The sequence below is a fragment of the Colletotrichum gloeosporioides genome, assembly GCF_011800055.1.
Source record: "Colletotrichum gloeosporioides strain Lc1 chromosome Unknown consensus_42, whole genome shotgun sequence".
Taxonomy (NCBI): domain Eukaryota; kingdom Fungi; phylum Ascomycota; class Sordariomycetes; order Glomerellales; family Glomerellaceae; genus Colletotrichum; species Colletotrichum gloeosporioides.
In genome coordinates, this window is record NW_025544687.1 from 413077 (window position 1) to 436301 (window position 23225).

General features: G+C 54.0%; 8 protein-coding genes across 8 annotated transcripts; 5 read left to right on the forward strand and 3 right to left on the reverse strand.

Annotated features, from left to right (window-relative positions):
- Window positions 1-545: 545 nt before the first annotated feature.
- Window positions 546-2749, forward strand: GCG54_00002888 (Senecionine N-oxygenase; the record flags this gene model as incomplete). Its single annotated transcript, XM_045402969.1, has 6 exons — window positions 546-719; window positions 837-1349; window positions 1396-1639; window positions 1689-2069; window positions 2124-2528; window positions 2592-2749. The coding sequence occupies 6 exons, from the start codon at window positions 546-548 to the stop codon at window positions 2747-2749; spliced, it is 1875 nt and encodes a 624-aa protein (XP_045264700.1).
- Window positions 2750-3156: 407 nt separating this feature from the next.
- GCG54_00002889 (tRNA (adenine(58)-N(1))-methyltransferase non-catalytic subunit trm6) lies at window positions 3157-5056 on the forward strand (the record flags this gene model as incomplete). The annotated part of the gene is made up of 2 exons (XM_045402970.1): window positions 3157-3242; window positions 3298-5056. 2 exons carry the CDS (start codon window positions 3157-3159, stop codon window positions 5054-5056), a joined length of 1845 nt encoding a protein of 614 aa, XP_045264701.1.
- A 249-nt stretch (window positions 5057-5305) lies between these two features.
- Window positions 5306-6087, reverse strand: GCG54_00002890 (Actin-related protein 2/3 complex subunit 3; the record flags this gene model as incomplete). Its single annotated transcript, XM_045402971.1, has 3 exons — window positions 5306-5485; window positions 5544-5939; window positions 6082-6087. The coding sequence occupies 3 exons, from the start codon at window positions 6085-6087 to the stop codon at window positions 5306-5308; spliced, it is 582 nt and encodes a 193-aa protein (XP_045264702.1).
- A 1596-nt stretch (window positions 6088-7683) lies between these two features.
- Window positions 7684-9087, forward strand: GCG54_00002891 (uncharacterized protein; the record flags this gene model as incomplete). The annotated part of the gene is made up of 1 exon (XM_045402972.1): window positions 7684-9087. One exon carries the CDS (start codon window positions 7684-7686, stop codon window positions 9085-9087), a length of 1404 nt encoding a protein of 467 aa, XP_045264703.1.
- A 1097-nt stretch (window positions 9088-10184) lies between these two features.
- On the forward strand, window positions 10185-11924 carry GCG54_00002892 (putative secreted lipase; the record flags this gene model as incomplete). The annotated part of the gene is made up of 1 exon (XM_045402973.1): window positions 10185-11924. One exon carries the CDS (start codon window positions 10185-10187, stop codon window positions 11922-11924), a length of 1740 nt encoding a protein of 579 aa, XP_045264704.1.
- Window positions 11925-12038: 114 nt separating this feature from the next.
- On the reverse strand, window positions 12039-13952 carry GCG54_00002893 (Transcriptional regulatory protein moc3; the record flags this gene model as incomplete). Its single annotated transcript, XM_045402974.1, has 2 exons — window positions 12039-12896; window positions 12954-13952. The coding sequence occupies 2 exons, from the start codon at window positions 13950-13952 to the stop codon at window positions 12039-12041; spliced, it is 1857 nt and encodes a 618-aa protein (XP_045264705.1).
- Window positions 13953-19218: 5266 nt separating this feature from the next.
- GCG54_00002894 (uncharacterized protein) lies at window positions 19219-21373 on the forward strand (the record flags this gene model as incomplete). The annotated part of the gene is made up of 2 exons (XM_045402975.1): window positions 19219-20210; window positions 20266-21373. 2 exons carry the CDS (start codon window positions 19219-19221, stop codon window positions 21371-21373), a joined length of 2100 nt encoding a protein of 699 aa, XP_045264706.1.
- A 191-nt stretch (window positions 21374-21564) lies between these two features.
- GCG54_00002895 (uncharacterized protein) lies at window positions 21565-22391 on the reverse strand (the record flags this gene model as incomplete). Its single annotated transcript, XM_045402976.1, has 3 exons — window positions 21565-21803; window positions 21887-22063; window positions 22178-22391. 3 exons carry the CDS (start codon window positions 22389-22391, stop codon window positions 21565-21567), a joined length of 630 nt encoding a protein of 209 aa, XP_045264707.1.
- Between the last annotated feature and the right edge of the window lie 834 nt (window positions 22392-23225).

Genomic DNA, 23225 nt, shown 5'->3' on the forward strand with positions numbered 1-23225 from the left:
CGGAGCTGTTCACGATGAATAGAATAACCTCTCTTAGGTACCACACCGTGACCGACCTATCTTTGTGTGTCAACCACACCGCTGATTATGTGTCACTCTGCTGAAAGTCTTCCATGTCCAATTTCCCTTGCCTCTGCACTCCATGAATCCGCTTCAAGAATGGCCCCCTCGGCCCCCAAAACAATCGGTCTTCTTGGCCGGGTGTGCACATCTGCGCCACATGACCGCTGAACAGCATCCAGGCACCGATCAATACCGAGATTCCCTTGCGCCACGGGAGCATCTTGTGTTCTATATCACTGGGCTGACAGCACCCTGATCCCATTCCAAGAGACCACCAAACAATCGTTTTTCCTGGTCTTGCACATTCTGATTGGCTGTTCTATTCTGGGACATCAATATAATTAGGCTTTGTTCTGGTGCTTGTTGGTGCAACTACCCGACCACAGCCCACTGACCTTTGAAAATCTGAATAATAGCCAGAGTCACAGCAAGCAGATCTATTCGCCAGAACAACATTTTGTCAACGATAGACTATCCTGAGCATGAAGTCGATGAAAGTTGCCATCATCGGCGCCGGCGCCTCTGGTCTCGTTACTGCCAAGTACCTAAGCCAGGCCAAGCAATATTTCGGCGTGCCTGAGATTGAAATTCGGATCTTCGAGCGGGAGAAAAGTATAGGAGGCGTGTACAGGCACAAGGTGTACGAGGATGCAGAAGTATGCATATGATTTATCACCTTGAACTCCTTTTCAAGCTTTGGTTCATTCTGTTGAAATGCCCGTCATCGGAGAGAGTATTATGATCACTCGCACAATAGGCTGACTTGGAGACAGATGGTTTCCTCCAAGTACCTGACGGCATTTTCGGACTTCAGGGTCGCCAAAGAACTTCCGGATTTTCTTCCGATGGAAGAGTATGTGCGCTATCTTGAAGCGTACTGCACCAAGTTCGGACTCTGGGACTTGATCGAGACCCAGACTGAGATTGTTCAAGTGTTACGACTTACTCAGGGGAGCCACAGAGTCTTCTACAAGCGTCATGTCGGCAAAAGCGCTGGCGGTGATGACGAAGCCAGACCTGAAGAGTTGTCTTGGGACTGTGACGCAGTCGCTATCTGTTCTGGTTTGAACAATATCCCGTCGATACCTGCTATCGAAGGCTTGGAAAACGTGTCGTCTGTACTCCACTCTTCGGAGGTCAAGAGCAGACGTCAATTCGGCGAAAACACGTCAGTGATGATTCTGGGAGCGGGCGAGACTGCAATGGATTTGGCTCACTTGGCCGTCACCTCGAACGCTAGGGAGGTGGTGATGTGCCACAAAGATGGGTTTTACTGCGCCAAGAAGGTATGTCAACCAGAAGCACAACTGTTCGCTTGGCTTACTTTGCCAGGTACTGCCAATCCCGGTAGTGATGAGGGTTGTGAAACCAGCTCCTTATCAGAAGCCAGTAGACACGGCCATCGCCAGTATCCTAGATACAGCATACCTGCCAGAGAGACTACAGCATTCTCAACTTCCATGGTTCTTGTATGACAAGACCCTGAAGTTCCTTCATTTAATATCAGGGGGAACCCTCGCAGGCCCTGACCAATGGGTTGGCCAAATAGAAGGAGACCGAAACAACGCCGATTCCCGTGAGTTTACCGCAGCTGAAGCTCCTGACAACTTAGCTGACTGCAATAGTGTTTCTTGTCAAGTCAGATCGCGCACTCCCATATCTTAATGAAGGTCATCGCGCAACAGACCTTCTCTCCCGCATTCGAGCATTTGTAATGAATGTTGAGCTGAAGGATACCGGGGGAAGAAAGATTATGACCGCACCTTGGCCCATCTCGTTCACAAAATCTGGGACTGCAATCTTTCCCCGCAGTGAAAGACTCGACCAGAAGGAAGCGACTTCGAAGGTGTTGCGGCCGGACCTGCTTGTGCTCGCTACAGGATATGCTCGCCGCTTTGATTTCTTAGGGGAGGATTACCCGAAACCAGATGATTTGAACATTCGTGGCGTATGGAGACGTGGGGATGTGACAGCTGGGTTCATTGGCTTCGTACGGCCTGGGATAGGTAAGCCATCCTAGACTTCTCGTAGGTCCCGAAAAGATGCTTACTTGCATGTAGGTGCCATACCCCCGCTCGCAGAGTTGCAAGCACAGCTCTGGGTCTTCAATCTCCTTCGTCACAAGTATCCGCAGCAGATTCTCTCGCCTTCCGAGTACGCAGATTCCGTAGCTCACTACGAAGTTGACTATGCCCTCAAAGCACGAGGCGGCCATGACTTCTTCAAGGTCAAGCACGGAGTTGAGCAGGAATCGTACGCATACCAGCTTGCCCTCGATATGGGTGCCGCCCCAACGTTCACCTTCATGAGACGCCAGGGTTTCAAGGCATTCTTGACATGGGCCATGGGATCCAACTTCAACAGCAAGTTTCGTCTTGTAGGACCGTGGAAGTGGGAGAAGGGAGCTCTGGACATCATGCGCGGAGAGCTGTTCGATGTGGCGAAGCAGACCGGAGGCGGAGTGTGTAAGTCATCCTCACGGCCTCATCGCTCGTGTTGACCTCCTCACTAACTCATCGTTCGCTCAGTCTTCACCACCTACACATTGTTCCCGATAATTGTTCTTGGAGTTTTGACGATCGTTCTGCATATGATCGCTGGCGTTCTCCGGCTGATGGGCATGGAAGAAAGGGCGAAGGTTGTCTTGGGTTCCGGAAACGTTCCCAGACGCGAAGGCGATGATTGAGTTGGACCGAGCAATGACATGCTCCATCATGCTGGCGCTCGTAATTTGTGAAATAGCCCGGTATTAAACACGTATTCTTGATAAATGACATTGCATGTCCGTTTCGTGGCGGCGTCTGAAGTGAAGTGTGGCAGTTCGGATGATCGTAGGTGATGCCCAGGTAGCTTCAGGGGCTCTCACAAGGTTCCAGCGGCGCACTCACTAAAATTGCCCCGCGCGGGGTACCTGAGTGACGAGGACGAACTGCTGACTTTCGATTGGCCTCTGCTGATTTCCCCGATAACGATAAGCCCAATTGGCGCTTCACCCCAACCAACTTTTTTTTTCTTTTTTTTCCTTTTCGCAAAGGCTTCCGTCGGCTGAACCGCCAACACCACCACCTCGACTGGTGAACCTGCGTCGCAATCATGTACTCCCTCGTGAAGCCAAACCAATGGGTGTCCATCAAGCTTCTGTCGGAAGATACCAAGGTCTTGCAGATCGTCCCGAACACGTTCGTCCTCAGCTTTGCGCCTCTCCCGTGTCCGACCTCAGCTAATGGCCTCCAGGACCATCTCCCTGGGCAAACTCGGTTCCTTCCCGACAAACCTCGTAATTGACCGACCTTACCACCTCACCTACGAGATTCAAGACAAGCGCGAAGGCGAGTCTTACAGCAGACTACGAGTTGTTCCCCCGAGCGAGATCCACGCCGACGCCCTCGCCGACACGACCGCAGAGCCTGCCGAAGAGGATGGTGTCAACCTCGAGAACGTGATCGCCGCCCCAGACGGCGCCGAGTTTGCCGTCGTTGATAACGAGAGCGGCGATGTTGTCGCCCGATCCCGCCGCCAGATCATCGACGAAACTGCCCGTCAGACCTTGACCACCGAGGAGATTGAGCAGCTGAAGCAGGGGAACACCGATGCTGGCAAGGACATTATTGCGAAACTGCTCTTGTCGCATACCGCCATTGACCAGAAGACGTCGTTCTCCCTGGCCAAGTACAAGCTTTTGAAAACGAAGAAGTACATCCGGCGCTTCACGATACAGCCGCTGGACACCTTGACACTGGGCAAGTGGTTGTTGGAGGAGAAGGATGCCGGCAAGGTTCTTGAGATGAGAGAGGAGATGATGGGACTGCTGGGCTGCTGGGCTAACGTCCACTTCGGCGGGCTCCCTCCCACAGACAAGCCAGAAATGGTGACGGCCGACGGCTCCGGGATGCTTGACAAGTCGGAAATCTGTGGCCGGTGGCTGGTGGTGGACGACACTGCTGGTCTTGTTACCGCTGCTATGGCTGAGAGGATGGGGATCTTGCACCAGAGCGAAACTGAAGAGGAAGAGAACTCTGAGGAGAAGAAGGAGGGTGCCGACGCCGACGGAACTGCAGACAAGCCCACAGAGACCAGGACAAGTACGGAGCAGACGAGCGCAAATGCTGCCCCTGTGGACACTACGAAGCCTGACGAGGCTATGCCTGACGCGTCTGCGGTCAACAACGGAGAGGAGCAGAAGCAACAAGCTCCTCGCAAGAGACACCCGCCCCGTCGCGACGACTTCGAGTCTATCTTCGCTCCGACAAACACCCTTACCCTCATCCACCCCAACAGCCAACCGAACCTCGCCCTCCTCAAGTACTACAACTTCGACAGCACAAATCCGAACCCACCGCACCCCCTTCACCCCCTGGCCACCAATCTGCTTCCCATCTCCTGGCTGCAGTTGCTGGAGCCTGAGGAGGACGTCACATATTCCACGCCGCCCCCCGATGTGTCTGACGAGGTGCTTCACTCCTGGAAGGCTAACCGCCGAGGAAACTACCACCGCAAGCGTAGACGCTGGGCTCGCACCCGCTACATTGTCGACTCTACACGCGCGGGCGGCTTCTCCGGCCTCGTGATCGCTACCACGATGGACATTGTCTCCGTCTTGCGCCACACTCTGCCCCTCTTGGCCGGCGGAGCTCCAATTGCGATATACTCGCAGAGCATTGAGCCCTTGACCGAGCTCGCCGACTGCTTTAGCATCGCACGTCGTGCGGGTTGGTCGTCGAACCCCCCTGCCGAGGCGGTTGGCAAGTCTCTTCAGGAGCTGGAACGCTGGGAGGGCTCTGATGACTTCCCGATCAACCCGACTCTGCTCCTGGGCGCCAATGTGCAGACGAGTCGCGCGAAGCGCTGGCAGGTGCTCCCTGGGCGTACGCATCCGTTGATGATGGGTCGTGGCGGAGCGGAGGGCTACGTGTTTACAGGCTGGAAGGCGGTGCCAGCGGAGGGTAAGGTCGAGGCCCGCGGAAAGTTCAAGAGAAGAAAGACGGAGGCATAGAGGCACATGCTTCGAGGATGTGACAGTTACGTGGAGTACAGAATACACGCAACGCGGTGGATGCGGGGCGAACAGGGAAAACATGGTAGCTTGCATATAGATACCCTGGCATCTCCATTGAGGCTTTCAGAGCCGTATGAGAGTATAATGGCATCGTCTTTGGCCCGGTCGCTCTAAAGTAAACACGTAAAATGAGTTCTTCCCGATGGTCGTCATCCCCCTGGGACTTTTTGATATTGAACAGCCTCTTTACAGTGCCTTGCCCATGAACTTTCTCTTGGTGAAGCTCAGCCACCACTTGCTCGGCTTTCCATCGCCGCCCTCGTCAAAGACCCTCGCCAGTAAGCGCGCTGCCAGCTCCTGACGGACCTGGGACATGTACTGACGCAGCTGCTCGGCGTCTTGTCTGTCGCGGGGAGGCTCGTACATCTAGCGGTGAGTTGTCAGTGGATAAGCGGGAGTGGGCCATGTGAGCAGTGTATCGCACCTGGTTGAGGGGAAAGGCCGGGTCGCCCGGAATGGCAAAGTTGGTGTCGAGGGCGAGGTTCAGGACATCCTTGGTAGCATCGCGGACACCGGCGCTGGGCTTGATCTTGGTCAGGCAGTCACTGACGAACCAGATTCCGTAGACAAGCAGACGGTCGGCGGGGCCCTGGATCTCGAAGTTGCGGAAGAAGGTGTTTGCGCGGAAGAGGGCGAGGACCTCATCGAGGATGTCGTAGCTCTCGCTGTCCGGGTCGGGAGACTCGTTGGCGGGCAGAGGAGGGTTCGGGAAGGGGAGGGTGTAGGCAGGACCGCGGGTCTTTGTTCGGAGCGGCAGGAGAGGGAAGTTGCCTATTAATCGAGGGACATTGGGGTCGGCATTGAACATGGAGTTGTAGGCCTGGATGGGTGTATCGTCAGCTTCGGTTCATGCCCGGGGGTGAGCTCCAAGGAAGCTAGCAATCGATGGATGATGGGGGTAGCGGTGTCGTTTCATCCACCATGCTTGAGCTGAATGGGAGTTGGATGGTTATTAGACATACCGGCATTTTGACAGCTTCGTGACCAGGAAATTGGTCCGGTCGGGAATGAAGCTGGTCGTGATGGTTGGTTGGGCGCAATATGGGGAGACGTCAACTGAGGCACGAAGCAGCGGCCGATGGAGGAATGGTGGGGCTTGACTGACGTCCACCGCACCTCTCACTGCACCGCCGGCGGTGCATTGACCTCAGCTTCCTGCTCACTGCTTCAGCCATCAACCGTGGGGGAAGGTGGCGCAGCTGGGCAAATATCACGTGATACTGTAAGTCACGGGATCTATGCTTGATGATGACTCAGGCTGCTCCCTGTCAGCAGACGCCACACGGGCCTCCTCACGGGCCACCTCACGGGCCAAGGCACAGGCCACCATCGAAACGAGGGGGCTGGTGCCTGGGATCACATGACTTCGCTCATCCGGCGTGTCAGGTCGCTGGTGTTGACCAGGCCCGGCAGGGTGGCAAGTCGCGCCCTTTCGCTGCTCGTCCAGCAGTGCTTGCAGCGGAGCGGGGCGTGGCTGCAGGCGAAGCGGTGACAACGCTGTCACCGTTACCACCACCAACGAGGTCTCCTACCGTTGCAGAGGGCAAGTCTGGCCCATTTTCCGTTTTCGGGGGCGCTTTTGGCAGGCAGGCACCACTGGCACCCTCACCTCCAGGTGCTTCCTGCCATTCCCAGTTTTTTTTTCATCTGGATTAGTACCGCCCACAAACTGGAACAGCAAGAGCGATTGACGTGGTCGTGGTCAGTCGTGGTCACCATTGATTGTTATTTGACTCGCGCATCCCGCGTTTCAGCAGTCAGTCTTCTCCCACGATCAACCCTTTTCCCCTTCACTACAGTCCGCTTCCCTGTTATTCCACCTTCAGGCTTCAGCCCCCCATCAACCGCCTCAGCTCCACCAGCTCCGTCACACATCAAGCAGCGCATCGATCGCATCGCCTCTTTTCTCTTTCTCCCGCCCTCGCTCTCTCCGTCGTGCGCCCCCCTCTCCTCTCTGAACGAAGCACCACCCACCCCGGATTGCGAGAATTTCTTTTTCGCGGCGCCGGCTTCAAACGCATCGTCGATCTCAACAGATTTGCGACGCATACCGACGCTCCACTACTCAAATACCTTGGTCACGTCGCATACAAGACGGGTATTCTCCGACCATTTGCGGATCGACTCCTCTTTTCTCTTTCGCTTTCCCACTGCGACTCTCAAAAAAACCGCGTCGCGCACCCTGTTCCGCCGACTAAACCCCCGGCTTCTGCCCCGTCAATCACCCACCACCACCGTCCACAGTCGCGTCCAACGTGGGATCCCCCAAGAGGCACAGAGGGCCCCCAAGAGCCCCGAAAAGAACGAAAGGGAGTGCGCCACACACCGATGCTCATTTTAGAGTAAGACTATCCTTTCCATTGTTGTCGTCGCCGTCCTGTCCTCCTCGCCGCTGTTGTTCTTAACATCCCTTGCAATAACCCTCCTTTCTGCGTTTACTAGTATGCTAACAAGCCTAAAGATCAGTGTTCAATAGAAGCAGCTTCCTCGGACATTTGCGCAACCTCGCCGATTTACCCATCGCCCAGATGGATCTCCCCAGCAGCGCGCCGACCATTTCGACAATGTCGTCGCCAGAACCCATTCACGCCACCCCTCCCTCCTCAAGTCCCATTCCGACCATGACCGCGCCTGCGAAGCGCAAACGAACATGTCGCGTCTACAGTCCTGACCAAGGTTCCCTCTACGATCTCATGTGGGAACACGCCGGCATCTCTCTGTTCGTGCGCCCCATCTGCTGGACCGACTTGCACGTTCGCCTTCTCGATGCGCGATTCGTCGAGCTTCCTCCTTCCAATACTCCAGTTCCCCCTCAGTCACCGCGCGGCACCCCCGTCTCGCCCTCAAGATGCCATATGAAGCCTTCTCCAGCGGCAACAACCTTGAGCCGCGAGCTCACCAACATGCTGGCCCCTGGATCCAACAGAACCTTCTACACCAACTCGATACGCACCGTCATTTCCACCCTCTATCCCGGCAAGCTCTCCCGCGCCAGGACACAGCTCGACCTCCACCATTATTTTGGTGGTCTGGTCTATCGTGATACTTGCCGCGTGCAAGTGGCTTGGGACGCGACGCCGTCGCGTAGCGGCTCAATCGCCTCATTCGAATCAGCATCGACGCGTCCCGCCGAGTCTTTCGGTGTCCCTACAGGCACGAACGGCAGCAACGGAGCTAGCAGTGGAAATGCCAGCCAGCAACCGCCTTTCACTCAGCCAGTTCTGGCCTACATCGGCAAAGCGTCGGTTGCCGCAACACGGCGTAACATGTATCGCGTGATACCCGGCCCCAACCGTGCGTACAACGGACCAGTCGAGCGGTTGCAACAATTGCGATCCAAGATGTTCATCCCCCCCAACCCGAACCATGATCCTCTTTTGGTCGGTATCATTCTTGCCCTGGCGCAGCGGCGCTTCTATGGGGAGCCCAAGCCTACTGCGAATAAATGGTTTCCCTCGAAGCCCCTGTCTCTTGGGCTTGGAGAGCCAGAGTTCCACGACGTCACGGTTCACATCTTGACCAACGACAACGACGCATCCGAGTTCATTGTGTACAAGGGTGTGGTGACAGCGGAGCTGCTGCGCAAGTTCCACGAGCCAACCAAGAACCCCGGCGCCGGGGCTGGCAAGACGCTTGCTGAGAGGATGGGAGAGGCGGCCAACAAGGGCGGCGGTATTCGCATCGAGTACACCAGAGTGCCAGTCTGGCCAATTTTGGGACTCAAGGAGCGGCTGGGCAAGGTTCTTGGGCAAGACATTGTGGGACACTTCGACGAGGACAACATGGAGACATGGGAGGAAGAAGCGGAACAGAGCAACGACAAGCTCAAGCGACGCCGAGATCGCGAAGCCCTCGCCGAAGTGTTTAACGGCAGCTTCGAGGAAGAGGCACCCGACGGTATGCCTCTCAGTGGGAAACGGAGATGTTTAGTTGACGAGGAAAGCGGGCAGGTGGGAGTAGTCGTCTAGAGACATTGCATGGCGGCGATTTGATCTCTGCATAACGAAGCCACGAGGCGTTTAAAGATGGGGCATGGCATTTTCTCCAGTGCTGATGGTCAGGAACCGGTCGAAGATATGGACATTTGGGCTCATTCAGCAATCGGAGTTGTGGGAAAACAGTACAGCACATTGATGAGGGTTACGATACAAACTTGTGTTTGGGATAGACGGATGAAGAGGCATCGGGCATCCAGCTACGGCTAGCGTCATGGTGGTTTTGCTTTTCGAGACGTGCGCAGGCAGACGGGAGAAGAGGATTCGGTATCCTCCTGGAAGAAGTGCTCGGCCGCTTGGCATTCAGTAACAGAAACTTTGCGATGGCAGTCGAAAACACCCTTAGACAGGACAGCCGTGAATAACCTCGTGTGTTGTGTGCACTTACCTAACCAGAATCCATCGTACCGACATGCGCTTTCCCGTATGCGACATGGCGCCGGCCCCCCTTCAGGCAGTCGGCCTCTGCCTGCCTCCCACATGTCCCAAAAGGGCATTCGGCATCGTTGCCCCTCGGCTCTCGTGGACAAGGCTTTGGAGATGTCAGGATACGACGCAAATCGGCACAAATGCGCCTCGTGGGTCACGCAGTCTTCCCGACATGCATGGCCGCACTGTATAGCTCTCAACGGTGGTGTGTGAGCGCAGCCAGTCGCCTGTCAGATCTGCAAATCACAAGATGACAGCGCCGTCACCCACGCTAGGCGCTTTCTTATTCTTGGGGAGGCACACGATCAGCGGCCCGCCGATTGGACTTGACCCCTTCACGTGCTCGTCTTTCGCGACACCACTGCAGTTGAGCCTCACTCCCCGCCGCGCTTGCCCTTGGTAGCCGTGGCCAAATCAGCGGGCGGAAGGACCATTGCAACGCTGTCTCTACAAGACAATGTCTTGTGTGGCCGGGGAACCAGCGGCCCTGAGAAGGAGACCCCTCCTCGACCCACGACGACGATGTTTCTTCTGTTGGAGTACTTGGCCTTTTGCTTTGCTCAAATACGGCACGTTCCCCGTCCAAATCCAATATCTCGACATCTGTCTATCTCTAGCTACCCTTGCAACCTGCCGCCAGAATGAAGTCTTTCTCTATATTGATACTGGCATCTTTTGTGTTTCCGCCCTTGGTTGCGGCCAACTCCGAGAACCACAAACACAGTCCACGCGCTGCCCAGCCTGCCGTCGATACCGGGGCTGGCACTTTTCGTGGACGAACGTTTGGCTCTGTTGAGACGTTCGCCGGTATTCCCTACGCCAAGCCGCCTATCGGTCCGCTACGGCTGAAGCCCCCTCAGAGGCTCAACGGGTCTTTAGGGACGTTCGACGCGTCTGGTACCGCTGCCGCCTGTCCACAGTTTGTGCTCTCTACCGATAGTCGAAATATCATCCTCGATGCCCTCGGATCGCTGCTCACGCTTCCGATATTCCAGCCCATCACCGGCCAGGAAGACTGTCTGACGGTGACCGTCCAACGGCCAGCCGGAACCACACCAAACTCTAAGTTGCCCGTAATGTTCTGGATCTTTGGAGGAGGCTTCGAATTTGGATCGACAGCTTCTTATAACGGCGCTAGCTTTGTTCGCGATGCGATCGACTTGAAGCAGCCGTTCGTGTTTGTTGGGGTCAACTATCGTCTAGGAGGTTTCGGCTTTCTCCCCGGAAGAGAAATCCTCCAGGACGGCGCCGCGAATCTCGGGCTTCTGGATCAGAGGATGGCTTTGGAATGGCTCGCGACTAATATCGGTGCGTTCGGGGGTGATCCAGACAAAGTGACTATCTGGGGCGAATCGGCCGGCGCGATTTCGGTGTTCGATCAGATGGCTCTGTACGATGGCGATAACAAGTACAATGGACGACCGTTGTTTCGTGGAGCAATCATGAACTCGGGAATTGTTATCCCAGCAGACCCTGTTGATTGCCCCAAAGGGCAGCTTGTCTACGACACTGTGGCTCGAGCTGCTGGTTGTTCTGACTCTGTCAATACACTGGAGTGTCTTCGATCCGTTAGCTACGAAACTTTCCTGAATGCGGCTGCTTCTGTACCGAGTATTCTGTCGTTCGAATCGCTCGCTCTCGCATACGTCCCAAGACCGGATGGTGTCGTTCTAAGAGATAGTCCCGACATTCTGGCTAGGGATGGGCGGTACGCGGCTGTGCCCATGATCATCGGGAACCAAGAGGATGAGGGCACGCTTTTTGCCCTATTTCAGCCTACAGTCGCGACAACTTCCCAACTAGTCGACTACTTGTCCGATCTTTACTTCCACAACGCGTCTAGAGACCAATTAAATACCCTAGTCAGCACCTACGACCGCCGGATTTCGTCGGGGAGTCCGTTCAGAACAGGTATCCTGAACGAAATTTACCCTGGATTCAAACGAAGAGCGGCCATTCTGGGCGATCTCGTATTTACACTTGCTCGACGTTCGTATTTATATGCAGCCAAGACAAGATATCCTTCGGTTCCGGTTTGGTCGTATATCAACAGCTACAGCTACGGAACTCCTCTTCTAGGCACTTTTCACGCGTCGGACATCGTGCAGGTTTTCCTCGGGGTACTGCCGACGTTTGCGAGGCAAAGTACGAGGACGTATTATCTCAACTTTCTGTGCAATCAGGATCCCAACATCGGTACAGGCGGCTATGCGAAGTGGCCAGAGTGGAGCGAAAAACACCAGCTTCTATGGTTCTTCAGCGGTCACACGCAGTACTTGAAAGACGACTTCCGTGGCGACAGCTTCAATCTTATCTACAATAACATGGCATCGCTGCACTTCCGCGACAACTCAACAACCTTGCCTCGATGGACATTATGAAAGTCCCAGCCGTGGACAGCAAAATGGTGGTTTAGAAAAGAAGGAAGCCCATTCACATCGCAAAAGGGGTATGATTCTTCAACGCTAAGCTATGTACGTAAATGAAGATAAGTGTCAGGGCAATAACTGTTGGCTGGGTCTGGTTCCGGCGCACCTAGCATAATTTGCTGTTTTGGTTAGCTGGCTTGTCACAGGGAACTTTGGGGGGAAACCCGTGATTCCTACCTTTGAAAAAACATCGGCTTGGCGGATGCCCATCTCTTCTGCAATCTTTGCAAGACGGGCCTTGACGTACATGCGCTGCCTTCTGGTGGCAAATCGGCTCGAACCAGTTGCCAAAAGTGGCCACATACAAGAGATACCAGCTAGACCCTTGGGCATCTCTGACGTCCCACAGGGAAAGTACGGGGTACTGAGGGCATCGCCCGTCCACCCGAAGAAGTATGGTGTGCTCGAGATGATGTCTGCGACTTGCTCCTTGCCAATCTTGTTGGCGTCGATGTACTCTTTGGTCAAGGTGTGGTCGCTCGGTGCGCATACCCACGCGATGCAGCGAACGATGACTTGGTTAAGCAGCAACCTAGAGACGTGGGTGTTGATATGCTTTCCTGCAGCCCAAACGTTAGGATAATCGTAAATAGGCCCGGGGAACGCTGAAACAAGGCCAATTTTGTCATCAGGCACGTCAATCGCGGATCCCGAGATGCCCTTTCTCCATGCTGGCGGACACTTGTCGAACCACATCCCGAGTTCGTCGTCCATTTTGCGAGCTCGTTGGAGTAGCTTCAGAGCTTTATCGATTTTGTCGGTTGTTCTCGCGCCTTTCAGCAGACTATCGGCCTCCGCACGAATCATTGTAGTCTGGAGGTTCAAGACGAGAGCCTGATGACCGACGGTATCGCAGACTGCTTGGCGCGCCCACCACGTCAAATCCTCCAGCGATATGTTTGCAAAGAACGTGTATTGTCGGACCTGAATATCTCAGCAAAAGAGGTATAATGTTTTTTTTTTTTACGTATGAGGACTTACCGAGGTTGCTCGCACAAACTCGAACATGCTCAATCCCACACCAGTCGCTGTTTGCTGAGGTCCGCGGAGCTTCACAATAGCTGTTGCTCCCGAGATGTGCTTCTTGAATCCCGACATTTCCACGTCATCTGAAACCAGGCCTTCATAAAACGCAAGCAAGATTGCAGAAGCAAGAGTCGTATCTTGTCTCACAGCAACCTTGTCTTGCATTGCTCGCGTCAAATCTTCGAGTGCTTTGCTGTAATGGAGATGTGCCATCGAAAAAAGTCGTCTAGAATTCGGTCTTCCTGCCAAAGCTGCCATTGACACTGCAGAAAATGCCGATTGTAGCGGAGAATACTGGTAACTCGGGATATTCAATAACGGGAGCACGAATGTGAGGATTCCTCTGCCCACACCAGTCGGAGGCGCGAGCACATAGTTTGCGAGAAAGAAGCAGGTGGCCTGTTGGTCGAGCGGTGTCTGCAACGTTTGCGGCATCCCGTAAGTCCCACCTTCCAACTCCTTGAAAGACACAAACGTATCTGGTGCCTGGTTACTGATGTACGAAAGCGAAGACGCGTAGGACATGGATGGCGATACGTCGGAAGACCCTGAAGACATGGAGTGTCGGTCGAACCAGTCGTCTTCGGGGATGGCGACAATTTGCTGTTTTCGAGGCGGTGGTGGTGCCGGCGGCGTCCATTCCTGTACCTTCGCCTTGCTCTGGCTCTGGATCTGGCTCTGGCTCTGATTCTGGCTTTGACTTGGACTTTCATTCTCCGCGTCCTGTTCCGTTGCGCGTCCTTCCCTTATGGCTTTCCTCAAAGCTGCCGACTTGGCTTTTCGAATAGTTGATTGCGTCTCATCGCGGAGATTGATCTCGAATGCGTCGCGATACCCAGGACATACTCTCTTGGATTTTGCGCACTTCAAGCAAAACGGCTTGGTCTCGTCACACTTGATTCTCCTCGCTCGGCAGAGCTTGCACGCCCTGCTCGGGTGTCCCGTGTTGACCATGTTTCTGTCTGGGAGGTGCAGAGTGCAATGGTACCGTGGTAACGCGCGTCTCTATGTCCGTCTTCGCGCGTGGGGTTGAGAAAGATGGAAAGTCTTCTGTGCAGTGACCCCAAATTTCCAATGCCGGTCGACGTGTACGGGTTTAGATTTGACAGACCGTGTGTCATGTGGGCGAAACCCCTATCAAAGTAGGAAATTCTGGGAGGAACAAGGAGGCGGACGTGCTTCCCTACGACAATAAAAGGAAAATGGGCAGACAGGGCCAGACATGTGTCAGAGCGGCCGAGGACGCTTGTAGTTGTGGACTGCGTGGGAATCGGCGGATCTGTCCCCCTCGTGGGCAGAAGAAGATGGAAGAAGCCGCAAGTGAACGATGATATGTTTCAACTCTAAAACCAGCGCCCCGCTTGTTTTGTTGGTGGTATTCTGCTGATTGAGAGAGACGTCGCCGGGTTACATGGCACCTGCGATGACGTTGCGAGTCATGGTTGGGGGAGAATTGGAGAAGCTTGAGATGTAGGAGGAGCAGAAGACAGCTTGATCAAAGCATACAACTGAATGGTGTGATGGTGGATGAAGGGGGGAGGGGACATGAAGGGAGGCTATGGCAGATGAGCCCACCTCATGTCTGTTCGGCGTGCCGTCGAACCCGGCCTGTCGAACCTTGGGTTGGGAAGCTGTCAACGCAGTTCGGCATACGTCCCCGTCGGCGGTCATTGCGAGTGCGAATTGTTGTTGACAAGATGCGAGAGAGGAACATCAGACGAAACGGTAAGCCCAAGCGTCGCTCCCAACTGAGAGCGTGAAACCGGAATTCCATGCGAAGACGATAGGTGTTTCTGAAACCTGGTCACCTATTAACCAACGCAACAGACCACCGTTTTAGGAAAGGCGTCTTTCGTATGGACGCTTTCTAGAAGCCTTCCGATTTGGAACGGCGGACCAGCGGCACTTATTCTCTGGAATCGCGCAGAGGGCGGAACGTATTATTCCCAATTCTATGGATTCTAGGAAGGTGACGTTTTATTTTTGATTCGAAGATCTTCGCAGGGGGAACATTGGAGGGAAGTTCCGTCCTATTTCTGTGCTTCCCTCCACAAGTGTCGTAGGATTAGCGTGTCGGCTGTCAGCAACTCGGTTCTCAGCAGACTTGGCAGTTTGTGTGTCACAAGTCACCAGTGACGCGCCGACAATAGAGCTAACGGCTGCTGCATTAGCAGCGTAGGTGCCCAGTCCTTTTGTCTTATGTTTAAGACTGTAGGCGCTCAGTCTTTTGCCGCCTCTCAGTCCAAAACCGCCCATCGGGGTTAAGCTCGTGCAGCTGCCGGCCTAGAACGGCAATCATCTTTCGTCTCTTTGCTTTTGATGAAGCGTTCGAATCCCGAATAAGATTTCCGCCCAACGGCGGCGATGGGAGGAAAAGATGATGAGATGCTCTGCGTTCAATGCTGGTCGGCGGCCGAATACGGCTTCACGTGTTCGGGATGTTATTCGGCATTTTCGGGTTGGCCCGAGGCAGGAGCGGCGCTGGTCAAATCCTCAGGCTTTCAAACTACGTACGTACGTGAGATGACGGAATTTCCTTAGAGTCAGAGTCAGTCGCTGTCGGTTTCCCCGATTCATCTGATGGTGCTGTTTGTTGACGCGTTCGAACCCACAAGAACTGACAGACATGACAAGATACATAACCTACTCGGTCTCGGCACAGATAACCAGAAAACCAGTTGCCGGGCTTGTCAGGCAGAATAATTCTGCGACGACAATCCGAGAATCCCGAACTCCTGGTCTGCGGTGGATGGCACAACGTTCACCCCGTGGGGAGCAGCTGCAAAACCCGGCTTTTCAGACTTCGAGACTGGCCATACCAACTCCGCACCAGGGTTCCTTTTGCGGGAAGATTTCACTGGCATCTTTGACGTCGGAAAATCGTAGTCTCCAACTCGGTATCCTATTGTCCAAAGAACAGAAATATCCAGCGATCACGACGGCATCGACGGGAATCAGACAAATCGCTTGCTATTTTGGATTTCTTGAGACAACTATGACCTTTGAATGCCTATAGCTTTGTTCTTATATCGTACGATTGTTAAAAGATGGCTAGGTCGGTCAACGCTGCGTTTGCTGAGATACAAATGTGTGCAACTTACCACTCGTATTGTTGTCCCAAACATCTGATAAAAATGGCCGAAGCTATCGCGAGTCGTCCTTTCGGCTCAGAAGGAAAACGTCGTGTTGGACACAGTCTCGAATGAACCACCAAGTCAGGAAACAAGCGTGGCTGTGGCTATTCCTGCCTTTGTGCGGGATCTGCCGGGAAGCCATTACCCATGTCAATTACGGTGATGGTGTGGTGCCTTCTGAGACCAGATACCAGGATCAGGGTTCGACGCGATCCGCCCTTCTGAAGAGAAGGTCGGGGAGAAAGACTGAACATGTCAATCCAAATTACATAATATACCTAGGATGCTGTTATTGAGTCTCATCGGTCCGTAAGGCCTCCAGGTTCAGCAGTTTCCCCGGCCCGCCGTATCCTCATACTCGTTCCCAACGACAGATGTGTTGAAGTCATTCCGCCCCAGCTGGATAGATGTTCGGCCGGTTCGAGGCAGCCTCAGCTGCGCAATCTTTCGAAACCCGCTCCGCCTTACATCAGTCCGGGGCTGACTGTCTCAGGCGTACGTAAAAGCGGAATTCGGACTCGAGAAGTGGACTCGACAGCGGGAGCAAACCACGCTGATGGCAGATGTCGAACCCTGACGTTTCTTCTCCATTGTCCGGGGTAACCTGAGACGGGTCTGTCCAGGCTTTTTTCTGCCGCAGGAGTTCCCAGAGGTCTTGTCGAAATATAGACTATGGCCAGGATACCCTTAGTCCGATTGCTTCCGACGAATGGGCCATAGTTTGGCTCTGGGTGTTCCTCTCGCATGGCATGTGTATCACTTAGGCACTCTAACTCTATACCTGGCTCGGGTTACGAGTCTTCACCGCTCCCTAAGATCATTCTGTGAACCCCTCCACGGTCTGCCCAGGAGGGCTGACAGGAGTTTGTGCGGAGATGACAAGAATGTTCCAAAATCCGAAGAGAAATCTGATGTCTTGTACACCACTTTTAAGCATCGTAGTACGAAACCGAAAGCGTTGATAGAGAGGTCTTGGGGCGATCCGCGTTAGGGTCAGGGGGCCTTAATGGGCGATCATATTACGGAGTGGCATGCAGCAATCCCTCTCCCGGCATATGCGCGGGCCTTGCAGCACACGGTGCAATGGCCACCTTGCGATCCTACACGCGGCGTGGTTTAAGCTTGAAGCTAGCGAGAAGTAGATCGCCGCAGGCATGGTGTCGTGATTCTCATCGCCAGTGGATGTTCACAGATGTTCACTTCCGGTGGGAGAGAATTGTCCACCGAGACCGACGCATGATGCGACTGAGGTAAAAGAGTAAAAGACGTATCCAGCGGCCGAGAAGCAAATCCGACATCCGCGGCGAAAGAAAGATCCAACCCCGCCTTTGAAAAGTCTCGGACAGCGGGATTCGATTCATCACTCACGGCTTCGGGATCATCGCCAGTCCTTGGCAAGTATGCAGGGCAACGTTTGTGCCTGCAACAGACGCACATTACGCAATTGGCCCCAGAGAGCTCAGACAACATGGCACGACGTTTCTGCAAGATTGGCTTCTGCTTCATTAGTTTTTCTCCCTATCAATCAGCACACCCTATCTGGTGGTTGACAGAGGGTGTAGGCGAAGCTCATAGCTTTGAATCGATTCCCTGCCTAGATCGTGGAGCTGCTGGCTCTCTGAAAGGCGAATCGCATTGCATGTCGGACGTCTAAATGGATCGAAACATTGGCCATATGCTTACGATTACCACAAAAGGTGGATGATGGGGAGAATCGGGAGCCACCAGGGAGGAGCCACACGGTGGAACGGAAGATAGGTCGTACCCAAGAAGACGGGCCGTAGACAGAACATCAGCCGCAACAGCCGCAATTCGGGCTCGCATTTCTCGCACTATCCGAGACTCTTTTGACAATAGGGGAGACGACCGTTGTGGACTCGAGTCAAAATGACAGCAACTTACCGCATCAGGCTGACAGTCCCGTCAGAATGGGTCGCATTGGCTCGCAACCTCCATGGGTGCGAACAGACGCCCCAGACAGCCTGGACACATGCAGAGACAGCCCGGCGACAGGCAGGACAGGCACACGACAGTTCAGCAAAGACGGGATGAAAAAATGAGCTTTTGAGCTGATTGCCCCTTTGGTGGCAAGTCGTTGCGATTAGAAGAGGCTGGAGCCCGCGCCTCTGCTCCCGAAGTGGAAATGGTTCGACGTTCCCCAACGGCTCCTGAAACGGTTTGGCGCCGAACCTCCTCCTTCGACCTGCCTCAGTGGGAAACTCGGCGGAAAGTATAGAGTCAACTTCTACTCCTAATACCGGCCCGCCGCTGAGGCGCTGTTCCGTCGTCGTACTTGAGTGGCATCGATGGGTCTGCAGGAGGGTGGGATGAAGAGAAGAGGGAGAAGGATGGAGCGCCAAAAGGCTGATGAGATGGGATCGAAATGGCTCTAATAAGGGTGTCACTGGCACTTTGTGCCTGTTTATGTTTTTGCAGTTTTCGCCAAAAAAGAAAACGAACAAGAGCACCACTGGCCAACGAAACGACTCCAATCCGAAGCCTCATCTATCACGACTTATTGCTTTCACGAGCGAGCCCGCCGAGAAAATTGCCAGTGAATCAACTCAGATCAAGAAAACATAGGCCCCATCTACGACACACGTGCTGTCGTCATAGCCTTACAGCCTCAACAGCCCTACAACGATCCGTATTCGCCTTGGTCCAGCCCCACGACTACTCTACCCATTGCGGTATACCCATCGCACTTTTGCCAGTCCGATCGACCGAGTTCTCTTCCATCACTACCTCCCTTTGATTCCTTTCAGCTGGACCTACCTACTACTACGAGGAGGACCCGCTTACTGCTTTGGTGCATTCACTTCGTCACCGCAGATGAGGCGCTATGCAGCACCAGGTTCAGTCACTATCGACCATTAGGAACACGCATACCGGCACATAGACACTGGGTTCCATATTCTCTTACCTGAGACCCTGCCTATCCGTTCTTGTTTTGCTTCTGCAATCCTCCTTCCTTTCCCATCGATCCCAAATCCGACTGTCTCCACAATCCAGCCGTTCTTCCGTACCCCTGATTCAGGCAACCCAACGGGAACAACGGACGGGAACGTCCCGTATTACACGCAACCATGGCTGGCATTGCCGAGTTATTATCTGCTGTGTCCCCTTTCCTCGCACAAGGGTTCAATCTTGCCCAGCAAGGTGCAAGACCAGCAGACGCATCGACATCCAGACCTGCATTGATTCCAGCTGCACTCTCACCAGCAACATCGAGAGCCTTCGTCGCGCCGGCCGTAGCAACAGTAGCTGGTTCTAGCCCTAATGGTGCACCGTTACCGGCTGTGCAGAACCAACCTCCGCAAGTCATCGTTGAAACCAACTACATTGTTTATACGACGGTGAAGACACTTCCGCCCGCCATCGTAACTGTCACACAAACACAACAACCGCCGCAACCTCCTCCTCCCCCTCCTCCACCAGCACCTCCGCCGCCCCCAAAAGAGCCACCAGCACCCCCTCGACCTCCTAATGCAGCCCCTCTTGCGGCCAATCCCGATTCAATAGCAGCGCCTATTCTTTTGTCACAGTCCTCAGTAACTCCAAAAACAACTCCTCAGCTCGCAGCTGCGTCACCAGTACCTCAACCTCCTCCGGCGCCTGGACTTGTCCCTCCTCCTGCTCAAGAATCATCCTCGCCTCCAGCAACTACCTTGATACACCAGACCCCCCCACCTCCGGTGCTCGCTCCCGTCATGAGCAGCCCTGGTTCAGGAAGAGGTGGAGGGCCGCCACCAAACCCGCAGGCTCAGGCTGGCCCGCCTGCTGGAGGTCCTCCAATGGGACCTCCTGATCCAGCCAACGGAGCTTTCCCGGGTGGCATACCAACAAAGAATCTTGACCTCCCTGTCACAATCATGTTCATGCTTCTGTTCATGCTAGGGGCATATGTCCACATCAGCATCTACAGAGCCAACGCGAAGCGAGGACACAAGTTTTTGATCTCGGATATCATTTTCGACTTTTGTATGCTCCGGACTGTGACCTGTGTTTTTCGAATTACATGGTCAATTGTCACAACACGCGGTGTCATTCTTGTGGCGCTGATCACCGAGAACGGCGGGTGAGTCCTCACTTTGTCCCTGAGATGAGTGAGAACATGACTAACAAAATCTCAGGGCCGCGCTGCTCTTCGCAGTGAACATCTTTTTTGCCCAGCGCCTGCTCCGTTCTATACACCCAAAAGCAGGATGGTGTACCGCAGCTAGCCAGACGTTCCTACTGTTGCTATTTTCTGTCCCAGTCTTCATCCTGTTCAATGGCGTCAACTTGATTATCAGCTTCTTCAGCGTTGGCAATCTGGATCGGCTTGAAGCGACAGATGATCTGATCAAGTTCGGGTCTGGGTACAACATGTTCCTCGCCGCCTTTCCGGTGATTGTGGTAGCAGGGTGTCTCTGTATCCCGGGACCCGAGCCGGAAAAATTTGGTACAGGATCGATGCGTGTCAAGGTCGCATTGCTATTCTTTGGCTCATTTCTCCTAATGGCTGGACATGCCATTCGTGTTTATGCTTTGGTCAACAAGGAGCCTCCTGGAACGGACAGTGTCATCTATGGCAAGGCGGTCTTCTACACGACGGGCTTCTTATTCGAGCTGCTTGTTGTGGCTGTCTATGCATTCGGCAGAGTTGACCTACGATTTCATGTTCCGAACGGTGCCAGTGGACCAGGAGACTACTCCGGCGACAGAGACAAGGGCAACTACTCTGTTGAAGAGATTGAGCGCCTCATTGACGATCTTGATGTTCCCCATCAAATCATGCGCGAGAGGAAGGGTCCGGAAGACATGGAGATGGTGTTCGCAATTTTCTTTGCAGCCAAGAAGGAGGAGGAGGAAAAGAAGGATCTCAAAGACGGTTCTTCGGATGATGCCACCGTGGTGGCTGGCGGCGACTCGGACAATGGGTCACGTCCAGTACAGACGCCTCTCCCGGAGAGACCCAGGAGAATCACTAGACGGCAAACACTCATCGACGCCTTCCGACCACCGCCTCCACGTCCTGAGCGTGAGCCCACGATGTATCCGGACATTACGGACTTTTATGTTCAGATGGATGACGGGAGGACTCCCCGACGCCCTATCAGGCCCTCCATGTACTCTTCGATGGAGACGGGCCAGGGGTACAACAACTCCCGGCCGGATCAGCGAGTCCAGCAGTACTGGGGTGCCTCGCCTCCCTACGGAAACGAGAAGGAGGCGATGAAAAACGTAGACTTGAGATGAAAAGTCGAGAGAAAAGCGAAGCATTGGAGCGATAGCGAGCGAATGAAATCGAAGCGTGTTTGGACTTCCGTCTGATGTATACTAGCCACAGAACGTACCCTCCGGTTGGGGAGCTACATGCCGGGCATTTTGCTACATAGCTCAGAACAGAACGGTTTGTGGAAAACAGCCATGCGAATCCCAGTGTCGATTTATGCTTGTGCAGAAACTGGTACTTTCGCTGGTCTCACCATAGGAACCATGAGTGAAGCCTTGCCCGCACTGCCGCGAACAACATACCCGACGCGCTCGTAGAGCGGCACGACATCCTGGTCGGAGTCGAGGTACATCCGATAACCCAGCTGATCCGCAATTTCGGAGGCGTGTTGGAGGAGTGCGAGAGCATAACCTTTGCGCTTGTGAGCAGGGTCCGTCATGATCAATTCAAAGTCTACCGGTCCTTGTCATTAGCACTCATACCCTGTTTGAAGTACACGTGTGGGATGAGCTGTGGGGTGAATTCTATCAACTTACAGACGTGCGCATCTTTTCCCATGTTCTGGTCGTGTTGAAGGGCCATGTCGGTAAAAAATTGATCGAGAAGCTCATCCTTCTGGCCTGCATTCGCGGCAGGCCAGCGCTTCCGCCAGGACCAGGTTCCGTTGTCCTCGGGACGGATAATCCAAACAAGAGACGATGCGACGACTTCACCTGTGACGGACTGCTGTCAGTCTTTGGAGACGTACCTTTTGGCGGGCACTGCGGGAAGGAAGCGGGAGCGGGATTCGGAGATGGGGCAAGTGGATATGCCGTAGAGCCGCCTACCTTCATCGCTTCTTATCACGTAGACTTGACCCTCTTGGCTATGATTTTCTTTGGAGCGCATGAACATCTCGTACGCCTTGGTCATGTAGTCTCGTCCAAACTCATTTTGAGGAAATAGGGTCTGAAAAAACTCATCATTGAAAGATTTGAAGAATAATTCGGCGAGCGCGGGCGCGTCGTGAATCCGGGCAGCCTCCACTACAGGAGTGGCCATTGTAATCTGAGGTTACCGCGGATGGCGTGGAAAGCAAGAATGAGATGGGACGAGGGGTTGACGAGTAAGACTCTCGGTTTTCGAGGTGCGAGCGAGCTGTGTATAAGCAGTGAGACGGTTCGGGTGGGAGAAATGAGATGAAAGGCGGTGGGAGAATGGGCGGGAGTTGACATAAACTTTTTCCCTTTGAATATCTGGTGTCCCGTCGGCCAGGGGTTCTGTGAGGCCGAGTCCGACTCCGCCATTTACAAATTGAGGGACCGACGCCTTGGTTTTACAGGGTTCAAAGGGCATTGAGTGGTAACTTTGTGGCGGATGTGACATCGTGACACCTTGGCCTGGGTCCCCCCCAACTACAAGCTATGAACGGCTCTTGCTCGGTCCGCATTCAACCGAACTATTCAATAGAGTGTTCAGGATACGAGCATTGTGAACAAGGAAGCTGCATCTGTCCGCTGGTGTCGGGCTTAAATCCTGCAGGATGGGGAATGAGGTGAGATTCTTGAAGGGGTGAAGAGTGATGGCATCCATCTCAAAGTGGGGGAACTCGTAAACGTCCTGTGGCATTGTCTCTCCGATGTTGATGCATCGTTTACGTAATGAGGATTGCGACGTGGGACTGTGAACTCTCTGATGAACGACTATCAGATTCTGACTGATGAGGCCGCTACCCATGATATAGCACTAGCATGTCTCCCAACTCAATCAATCACGGCACCCCAGGTTTCTAGCATGCAGAAGTTTAGGTAAGCATGAAGAGCTTTAACATGGCAGAAAGCTCGAAGTTTCATATGCCTACACATTTGACACCCTTTTTTGTCCTTAAGTCTGAGA